Below are 10,925 nucleotides of genomic sequence, written 5' to 3' on the forward strand. Positions count from 1 at the left end.
GTACGAGCGCCTTTGGCTTCTCTTGGTTCCTTTGTGAAGCGTCGGTCGACCAGGCGCCTTTAGCGTTCCCGATACCTATGTGGGTTTGTTAGTCGACCAGGCGTCTTTTGGCTCTCATGAGACTTTTGTGGATTCGTCAGTTAATCGGGCGTTTTTGGCTTTCCCGAGACCTTTTTTCAGTCAATCCAGGCGTCTTTGGCATTCCTGGGACCTTTTGTGGATTCGTCAGTCAATCGGGTGCCTTTGGCTTTCCCTAGACCTTTTGTCAGTCGACCAGGCGCCTTTGGCATTCCTGGGACCTTTTGTGAATTTGTCAGTCGATCAGGCTTCTTTGGATTTCCCGAGACCTTTTGTCAGTCAAACAGGCGCCTTTGGCATTCCTGGGACCTTTTGTGAATTTGTCAGTCGATCAGCCGCCTTTGGCTTTCCCGAGACCTTTTGTCAGTCAATCAGGCGCCTTTGGCATTCCTGGGACTTTTTGTGGATTTGTTAGTCTATCGGGCACCTTTGGCGTCCCCGAGACCTTTTGTCAGTCAACCAGGCGCCTTTGGCGTTCCTGGGACCTTTTGTGAATTTGTCAGTCAATCGGGCGCCTTTTGGCTTTCCCGAGACCTTTTGATATATTTGCTCGTCGGAATTTGAGGAAAGAAAATTTTCTTACCAAACGAAAGTGTTTACAACTTGCGGGCATGTAATCTGCATCTTCTCTCTTTCTCTCTCTTTTTTTAGGGGTTGTGGCGAGGGAATGGGTCATATGTAATCGTCTGTCTTGTCGTCTCGAGTTCCCCGAAAGCCCGCTTGCGTTCAAATATGCTCCTAATGGCGAAACATTCCTCCGTTGGGTGCCCCATCCTTCGGTGATAGTGGCAGTATTTGGCCGAGTTTTTATCCATTTTGTTGATATCCACTGTGGTCGGGGGTAGCTGAATTTCTCCTTCGGCGATCCATTGATTCAAGAATTTAATCGCGCGTTCTTTGCCGCAGGGGAGAGGGGGTGGTGTTTTATAATCGCGCCTACTTCCTCAGTTTTCCCCTCGGATTCTTCCATCAATCTGGGGTTGGTCTCTATTTTCCTTACTAATATTAGGTCTTACATTGCGTGGGGTTCCCGACGCAGCACTAACCGTAGTGCGCCAAACATAATCTATGGGCACTCATCCAATTCTTCCTGCATGTTTTGCAAAGTATATGATACGGGTTTCGCTATCCGGGCTGCCTGCTCATTCTTTTCCTGTGACATTGTCACCTTTTTATTTTGGGGTCCTCGGTTTACCGATTGCTTGATAACGCCCAGGATCGGCGTTTCTTCCTCGTTGTCATCATCCTCTATTGTCATTTCATCAAGGTTAAGAGGTTAACCGTCCGCTTGGTTTCCTGTCGCTCCCGAGATAGCGCCTTCTAGGTGTGTCATGGTGAGCTAGGAACGAGCCTTTGGGTGTGGTCGCCAAATGTTAATACCCGATTTCTCGTTAGGTTCTACCCGTCCTAGCTAGCCAAATGACCTCACTTTGCTAATAATAGTAAGAGAGAGGGTACCCTTTCCATTGTACCTTGTCCTTCTTTATATAGACTTTCCAAAAGCCCCTTCCTTTTATGACATCATTCCATGTGTCCTAAACTTCTTTAATTACTACTAATGTCATTCCTTATCTAATAAAACCTTCTTCTTCCCATTAATTCCTTCCTTATCCTTTCCATTTAATAGGCATCTTCTTGGTGGACTTGGGCTTTAGTCCCTAAGTCCCCGTGTCTCATGTCGGGCTTGCCTCCCCTTTGAGGGCACACTAGCCCATCTAAAGGGGTAATATTTTTCATGTATCAACACTGGTGGTTGAAGAATCAACTTCTTCCATGATGGCAACCAAGATTGTAACATGTAACTACGACTGAGTGATCAACCCTCCACCGTGGCCGCCAAAATGTATATTTCGAAAAGGATACGAATTACTCTGGTAATATGACTTGTTCTATTGTCCGAAAGGGAAGCTGATGATGAACAATCCTTGCCTAAACCAAGATGATGGTTGTTCCAAAAACTGCTTCTATCGCAGTTGAAAGGTAGGATTGATCTAGAGGGCGAAGCCGAAAGATACGAGATTAGAGTTTCTCAGTTACAAAGAGGTGCAGATGAAGAAACTCTAAGAGAGAATTGCAGAGAACTTGTTGTTGTTATATATATTCTATGTTGTTGTATAGATTGACCAAACATAGGTCTATTTATACCTCTGCAAATTCCTAATCTCTAGTTGGTGGGATAACAAAAGGAGAGAGGATCATCACCTTCTCCTAGACCCCTGGAATAGCTACAGATAAACAACCTATCTAGTTTATCCTTAAGTTGACTCCTCACAGCCGACTATTCTTTCTGTATGGTTAGGATGATGCCTACATGTTTCCATATACCGCTGAACCAAATCACTAAGTTTATCCTTCTATTTTTGACGTAACCAACCTTTGTATGTGATATGTCGTGTGACATGTTAGTATTCTTACGAGTCGTCACAACTTATTATGTGTTTGAGAGTGGAGGCAATCCAGAGGCATCTGAAGATCTCTAGGAGGCTCGTTATAGCGGTATTTGTCATGTGGAGAGCACAAGCTTGACTGAGGTCTATCGTAACCTAATCGTGAATGTTGATCGGAGCCGTTTGACCTCGCCTGAGGCATGTGGTCGAACGTTGATCTATAGGAAAACGCGATCTTTTACCTTCGAGTGGTGAAGTCTTTTTTCTTTAGAGCGACTGAGCTCTTCGTCTTCGAGCGAAGAAGGCTCTCCGCTTCGGAACGATGGAGGTTCTCTGCTTCGGAGCGACAAAAATTTTCTGCATCGAAGTAATAGAAGCTCTTCGGGCCTAGCTAACTAGGCTTCTTTAGCTTTGAGCTAACTTCTCTTTCCTCAGGAGTTTAAGCTCCATCTTGAACACTTTCTTGGCTGGAGTTTTGGGCTTCATACTGACTAAATTATGTTTGAGTTCACACGATTCCTCTTCATGTCCTGGTAACTAATCATATTCGTGGGTCTGAGTACCTCGAGTGGATTGGACATTTCGGTAAAGTGATGATTTTTTCTTGGACTACCAAAATGATGATTTTACCCTGGACTGTAAGATGGTCGTTTTACCTTGTTCCAAAAATCACCATCTACAATGGTGTTATTGTACCAAAAATTCATCTACTTAATAATCTAGATATCAATCAACATACAGCGGTATTAAGGAACCTAAACATTCACTTAAAAGGCCTTACTGCTCAGAAAGAAATGGTGTGCTAGTAGTGTTTAATGGGAAAATGTTAAAAAGGGTATCATTATAAAACGAAGAGTGGGTCTTCAAGGATGCACATAATTGGCGAAATAATTGTACAAGCAAATAAGGATTTTTACAGTATAATCCAGACTACTTATGTGCTTTCTTACTCTTGAACTATAGGTTGCTGGTACCACTTGTCTGTTAAAACAAAGTAATGAGGAAATATATTAACATCTGGCACCTGTAGACTACCATTAACGAAACATCTGGTGTCTATAGGCTACCATATACTCTTTACATTGAGCATTAATGGAATGACTCGATATTTTTAAACAAACCCAAATATATATTGTTAATGTGGAAATCGTTGAATCGACCACCCCATCAATTCACAATCTAATACTTACAGAACAGAAATATGAGCAAACAAACACTACTACTATGGGCTATACCATTTTTATCAATCCAACGGTTAGGATTAGTGGGATTTTTTTGTCCTATATAAAAACGGTATCAGTCCTTAATAGGACTGATAAAAAAAAAATAAAAAAAAAGTTGATATCTACAAAATCTACTTCGCAGGTAAATTGACAATAACCAAAGAGAAAACCTCACCTCACCTCACCCACTTGTTTGCCTTTTAGCTTCAAAAAGCCTAACCTTAGGGGAGAAGTCTGGTAAGACTTCAACTACATTTTTCCTCTACCAAAAAAATACATTTTTCATTTCCCCAAGAACCCAAAACTACATAAATAAGTTATAACTCGTAGTCTCGTACCATCTTCATCATTCAGAAATCCAAACCACTGCAACCAATGTGGAATCCTTGGCCAATATTTAGAGCCCAAAAGAAAAAAAGAGAAAGAAACAAAAAGGAAGTGCAAGGCAATGACAGGCTGATGACCCAAATACTCAAAGTATATACAACTTTAGATGGTAGGGGCAAGTTTTTTGTTCTCTGATAGCTGCTTCTTTCAACTACATAAAAGCAACCTTTGGACATCTGCTAAACTTACACATAATACAGTAGTTTTTGTAATCAGTCAGAAAAAAAAGTTCATTCCCAAATCCTAATGCATTGCAAAAAATTGTTACTGGAACTCAAATAAGTAGTTTAACCACCTAAAAGGTTTTAGTAGAAAGTACCCATTTGGGGTTAGATTCTTGAATTGACAACCTTTCAATTGTGCTAAGGATTTGGATTAGTTACATTAAAGAAGTGAAGGGAGAAAGGATAGTAACATACTAGCAGTCATGGTAGACCCAAACAGAACAACTTCTTCCTCCATGTTACAATTGAGAGACCCTACAAGATAGAAAAAAAAGGAATTGAATTTCATTGACCTCATTTGAGTAGTCTATAAGCATGGCATTGTGAGAGGAGATTGAAAGAGAATACTTCCTCCTCACTAACACATGCACCATTATTACACTATGCAGCAGCAACATTACAACCAAAGGAAAAACACACATGCAAGCTTTATTATCCAAAGCGTATATATATAAAACAAAGAGTGGTGGAACAGTTGTTGCTTGCACATTTAACAGTTTCTGTGTCTTCTTCTTTCTTTTTGTTTAAAACCTAATTTTCTGTGGAGACCAAATCAACATATCACTTGCACTCACTTTTGTTTTTGTGTTTGCTAAAATTTACCTTTCCAATTTACCACTACTAACATAGAGGTACAAGAACCCTTATATATAAATGGGTTGCTTGCAATTGACAGTAACCATCAACAAAAGCACTCTTGTATACACTCAGCAAAGTAGTTCTCAGTGGCTCTTCAACATTATTCCTATTGACTTAAAACTGATTAACAGTCTAAACAACCAGACTTTTTTTTTTGAGGCATACAACCAAACATTTAACAGTCATCTAGTTATACTGTGATTTTCTTATTTATTTTTCCAAGGCATCTGCCAAATGTTGCTCTATCCAGCAATTTAATAAGGATTATCCCAACCACCACGTATTTATTAGCCAAGAAACTTGATCAAATCCAACATTGATTAATTTAAGCTCTTCCTCTTCTTTCTAATACAACACATTTGATTGGAGGTAAACTCATCCCAAAACAAGACCTCATCGTCTACACGTCTTATTACATTTGGCTCACTAATCGTTCAGTTTTTATTGACTCAATTATAAACAAGTTTGGTCAACCCAAAAATAATAATAACAAGAATATGTCGATCTCTTGAAAACTTCTTTAATATTTATAAATTTAAAACAGTCAACAAAAAGAACTACATCTTATTTGTCGGATTAATAATGGTTTAACACAAAGTCAGTGAATCAGTCGAGCAAAATGAACTTGTAAACTAAACCTAACCCAGAAAAGAAAGCACTACGCAACAGTGTAAGTTGTTGGACTTGATGGGCAGGCAAAATGGTGTGAGAGTGAGATAAAATGGCGTGAAGGAATAGGTGGGAATAAAAGCTTGATCATTGAGTACATGTTTTTGGTTTGTTTCTCCTAGCTAGCTTTTATGGATGATGATGCATGGGTAAAACTAAAAGTAAAACTCCCGAGAAGATATTTAAATATCTTGGCCACTTTCCTAGTGCAAGTCATCACCTCACATAGTGGTCCTATCTCTATTAAGATTAGGTCATGGAACGCCATGAACTAGACTCTCAAATTTTCTACTTAACTTGCTCCAGTCTTAAATTCATGCTCCTTTTATTTATATCCCTCATGGAGCAAGAGCTGAGTCTATGAAAATGTGAACCATACAAGAATTGAACCGGCCGGAAGATCTCTAGAACCGATATCGAGTATGCCGGTGTGAATTGTTCGGCGTTGCTCATAGCCAAAGATATTACGAGGACCTGACGCGAATGTAAATGGTTTAGGTTGTCTGGCCTAATATTAGTAATCTACCACCTTCGTCCCAATTTTATTTTTACCTAAAAATATGCTAAATTGAAAAAGTGAAAATATTACTTTTTCTGGAACAAAGGATATGATTTATCACAAACCTGTGGGGAACTATATTTTAGAGAGAGTCATAAGAGATGGCAAGAATGGCCAGCCAGCCTTTTCTTATAAGATTTCAAGCTGTCAACTCAAATCCGTATGTTTAAGTGGATCTTAACACTAAAGTGAAGTCTGAAACAAAGAAGAATGTCATGGAATTCATGTTTTTTCCTCCATTATGAGTATGACCTTATTAACTAAAACTTTCCTAATGGAAGTTAAGGGTTTGACAAAAATGGCTAAATAAGACATTTACACTGCGGTAACTGCGATGATAATGATAGCCGGCTCGTTAGGAAAAACAACAAGGTGGCCTGCACGGCAACACCGTGGCTAGTCCCCATATAAATATTTTGTCTTTCTGTATAATACATCCACGTTAACAAAAATAAAGCATCCCAAAAACCAATTTGTTAATAGAAAATAATTCGATGATTTTAAAACTAAATCCTTCTAGGTGTCATTATAGATGAACATGACTGCAGATGGGTCGACCCGAACCGTATTGTAGCGTAGTATGTTGAAGCTTGCCTTGGCTTTGAGCGAACCATATTCCGGAGACATTATGGAAATTTCAAACACAATACAAAGTCAAGTTATATCGAGACGATTAAGTGAACCCCAAACAAGTAAATGATCAAAATAATTAATGTAAAAATTAAGAAAATACTCGAGGATTCTTCGATATTTTCTAGTAGTAATAAATTGAAAGAAAATCCGAAAAGAATAACGGTTACAGATTTTGATGGTGTTGATGTACTACTAACTCCTTCTCGTGGTACCACCAAGCAAGAGTTACTTCAGATAGAGACAAAGGAAAAGAATACACGAATAGTCAAAAAAAAAAATGAAAAATTTCCTTAAAATTTCGTTGATACTGGTAATTAAAATAAAATCACGGAAATTTAAGAACCGTACGATAACATGATGGCGTAGGATTGTGAGTTGAGTACACGTGCAGTTATCTTTTTTTTTTTTTTTTTTTAATCTTTGCTTCCATGCATGGATTTCTCCTCCAAATATAGCACAAAGAGAAAGAGAGAATTTTTCTAGGAACAAACTCATAGAAAAAAAAACTTCTCTTTTTTATTGTATATGAATGAGCTCATTCAACAACACCATCAATGACAATGGAGGTTAAAGAATAGAATCTCATCTCACTAGTAAAAATTAAAAATTTGGGGTGTATTAATTTTTTATTGATTTTGTTTCTGTTTTTGTTATCACAATTTAAACTTATGCCATTACTAGCTGCTTAAAAGAGAGAGCAAGTAAAGAGAGGAGGAGGAAAACCAAAAATTCTGAAGTGTCTGTTTTCTTTCTTAACTAGACTAGATCTTGTTACTGTTTTGAAATCTGGGTTCTACTTGATTCACTTCAAAAATCTAGAAAACCCATGATTTGATCACTTCTTTCTCTTTTCTGTTCAGATGTCATGTCTGTCTTTTGTTTACTCTGTTTCTTTTGCAATGTGATTAATTAGTGAAGGCAATTATTATTATAATTCCAAAGTGAGATTTTTTATCGATTTTCTGATCTGGGTTTTTCTCAATTTTGAAGTTAAAGATTAGGTTTTTTGTTTCAGTTGATTTTCTCGATGGATGAAGATCATGAGTTTAAGCATGTATGTAAGTACTGCAAGAAAAGATTTCCATGTGGAAGATCATTAGGTGGTCATATGAGGTCTCATATGAATACATCAACTGAAATTGAAGAAGTAAACAACACTTTCATGGTGGGGTATGATCAAAACGGTACTGCTCATACTGGTTATGGACTTAGAGAAAATCCTAAGAAGACATGGAGGTCAGTTTCAGATTCTACAAAAAGAGGAAATTTCATCGGTGACAACACTTGTAAAGAATGTGGAAAAGGGTTTCAATCCTGGAAAGCTTATATGAGTCATTTGAAATCATTTCACTCACAGATGTATGATGAAAAGTCTCTGAGCATCGTAGTATATGGAGGAGGAGGAGAAGAAGTTGAACAAGTTGAAGACGAAGAAGAAGAAGATTATTGGAGTGATCGTGAACTTGAAGAAAATCAGAATCTTGTAATGGATAGTCAATCTGATAATGAAGCTACGGCACCAAAGAGGAGGAGATCAAAGAGAACAAGGTACAAGAATACTAATACTATAATCACTCCTAGTACTAATAATAATCATAACAATACTACTTCTTGTTTATCTGTTGAGAATTCTTCAGTTTCGGAGATTTCGAATGAACAAGAAGAAGTAGCTATGTCTTTAATGATGTTATCTAGAGACTCTACTGGTTATTCTCGAAGTGAATTGAACTGTTTAGTTGAATCTTCAGATAATAATTCTTTGTTTTTAGAAGCTAAATCATCCAGTTTAATTAAGAGGACTAGTGAAAATGAGCTTAACAATGTCAATTTGAATGAGAAGAAGAAGTTAAAAGGTAAAAAGAAACTGGGTGTTACTCGATTTGATGGTAAAAGATCTGAATTAGGTGGTTGTTATGGTTCCGGCTTTTCGAGAAATGGTGAATTGGAAGTGTCAGCTTCATTTGGGGAAGAAGGTGAGTTTAAGAGGCCTAAATTTGATGATGAGTTTGAGAACAGTTCTTATACTAGGAATAGAGTTAGTAGTAAGAATGCTAGAGCTGAATTGGGGAAGAATTTGATCAGGGAAGTTGAGAATCAGTCTAGTTTCAAGTATGGGAAGTTCAATTCAAGCAAGAGAGCTAAATCCGACTTGTACGAAGACGAATTTGACAGGGTCTCGAGGAAGAAAGCGAAATATGATGGTTCGGATTCTGAATTTTGCAAATCTTCTTCGAAGAAAAGCAAATACAAGTGTACTACTTGCAACAAGTACTTCCCTTCTTACCAAGCTCTTGGAGGCCACAGAGCTAGTCACAAGAAAATTAAAGGTTGTTCAGCTTCGAAAGTGGATTTCAGTGAAACCAGCATTGAGACTGATCTTTCTCCTGATCCTACAGCTGACATCAAGTCCTGCAACAATGACAATGTGAGTGTCTTCGAAGTTACGGCTAGTGCTGAAACTAGTCCCGCACTGAAGAAGAATAAGCATGAATGCCCCATTTGCTTCAAAGTTTTCTCATCAGGGCAAGCTTTAGGTGGACATAAAAGGTCACATTTGGTTGGTGGATCTGATACTAGGAGCACTCCAACTATAGTACTTCCGCAGAAGTTACCAGTAATGCGAGATCTCCTCGATCTTAATCTTCCTGCACCTAATGACGAAGAAACTAATACCGGCGACATGGGTTATGAGCCTTGGTGGGTTGGGAACAGCCACAAACATGACCAGTTAGTGGGTTTGATCTCTAACTGAGAGAAGGTTCCTATTGAATTCAGGTATTCCAATGAAAATGCAAGAGTGTACAGACAACAATATTGGTGGGGAGATATTATTTCATTAATTCTTTACAGTTTCACAGATAAAATCCTTCAAAGGTAACAACAAACAGTCCTACTGCTACTTTTCTTTAGTAGCATTTCTTGTTTTTGGTTTTCTTCTTGGATATTATTAAGCTTTACTTTTTTAGTTGTTCTTATTTCAACTGAAAATAAAACTCTACAACAGTAGAGTTTATTTAAGCTCATAGATATTATATAGTTACATAGATATTTGTCTCAGTTCCAAACATTGTCACTACAATGAGGTTTTATATGTTTGTTTTCTTATTATTATACCTTTAATATAAGCTGAATTGTTTACTTGTTCATGAATCATTGTGAAATTCAAATCGTAGATATCACCACCTAACGACTTTACTTTACAGTGCAGGTGTTTAGCCATTTCCAGAGTTTAAGTAGAATTGAGTGTGTTTGGTTTTTGTTTGACACTTGAATAAAGATAGGTGAAGTTAGTTCACAAGAAACCCAAACTCAAAAACTAGGTAGAAAATGTGTTTGATTCTTTAGGAAACACTAGACTGTTTTAGTAACTAGAAAGTGAGTAATAGTTTTACTTAGCATACTAGATTGAAACTTGAACATTGTATTTAGATGATTATTATGTTGTTAAAAGTCCTGAAGAAAAAAAAAAGTGAAGAGGAACCCTCTTAACTAAAAAGCAATTTGTATACTTATAATATATTAACATAAGCATGTGAGTTTTGAATGTGATTTCATTTAGTCACCTAACATCAAAAACATGACAACTCATCCCATTTCTATGAGTTGATGTCTTTTTCTTTCTTCTTCTTCTTTCTCTTTTTCCTTAACTTAGTAATTAAAGTATGCTACTCAACTTATATTCCTTTAAGCTTAAGTCTATAATACTCCAACAACAAACTATACAACTAGTGATTGCCTGTTTTAAACTGTGTTTCTTTTTTCCATTTTGCACATTATTGAACCATCACATTCTACAACTAGGATTTAGTCATAGTTCTTGAATTACAGCTTGATATTGCTTTAGCTCCAACACTTGCAATTGTCAAATTTTGTTTCGGATTCAGCTTGAGTAAGTTTGTTTTTTGTTTTCTATAATCACTTGACGGATGCCTAACCTTATGAGAAATTGCGTACGAATGAGTTCGTTCGAAGCCATGAGCTATTTTCTGTTAGGTCATATCCATCCATTGTATTTGTATGCTTGAATTCAATTGCAAAACTTTACTTGAATTTCTATGTTTTGTTAGGCAACCTAAAAAATCTTTGGATATTTGTTTGTACTATTACTCTACACTCTACTCAAATT

At 37.3% G+C, this 10,925-nt stretch overlaps 1 protein-coding gene across 1 annotated transcript; it reads left to right on the forward strand.

Moving 5' to 3' along the window:
- Nucleotides 1-8,285: 8,285 nt before the first annotated feature.
- LOC113272666 lies at nt 8,286-9,551 on the forward strand. The gene has a single exon (XM_026522473.1). It carries the CDS (start codon nt 8,286-8,288, stop codon nt 9,549-9,551), a length of 1,266 nt encoding a protein of 421 aa, XP_026378258.1.
- Nucleotides 9,552-10,925: the final 1,374 nt, after the last annotated feature.

Source organism: Papaver somniferum, chromosome 4 (assembly GCF_003573695.1).
Source record: "Papaver somniferum cultivar HN1 chromosome 4, ASM357369v1, whole genome shotgun sequence".
Lineage (NCBI taxonomy): Eukaryota > Viridiplantae > Streptophyta > Magnoliopsida > Ranunculales > Papaveraceae > Papaver > Papaver somniferum.

Excerpts from the sequence above, each read along its gene's own strand:
- LOC113272666 (XM_026522473.1), top strand. The coding sequence starts at position 8,286 with ATGGATAGTCAATCTGATAATGAAGCTACGGCACCAAAGAGGAGGAGA.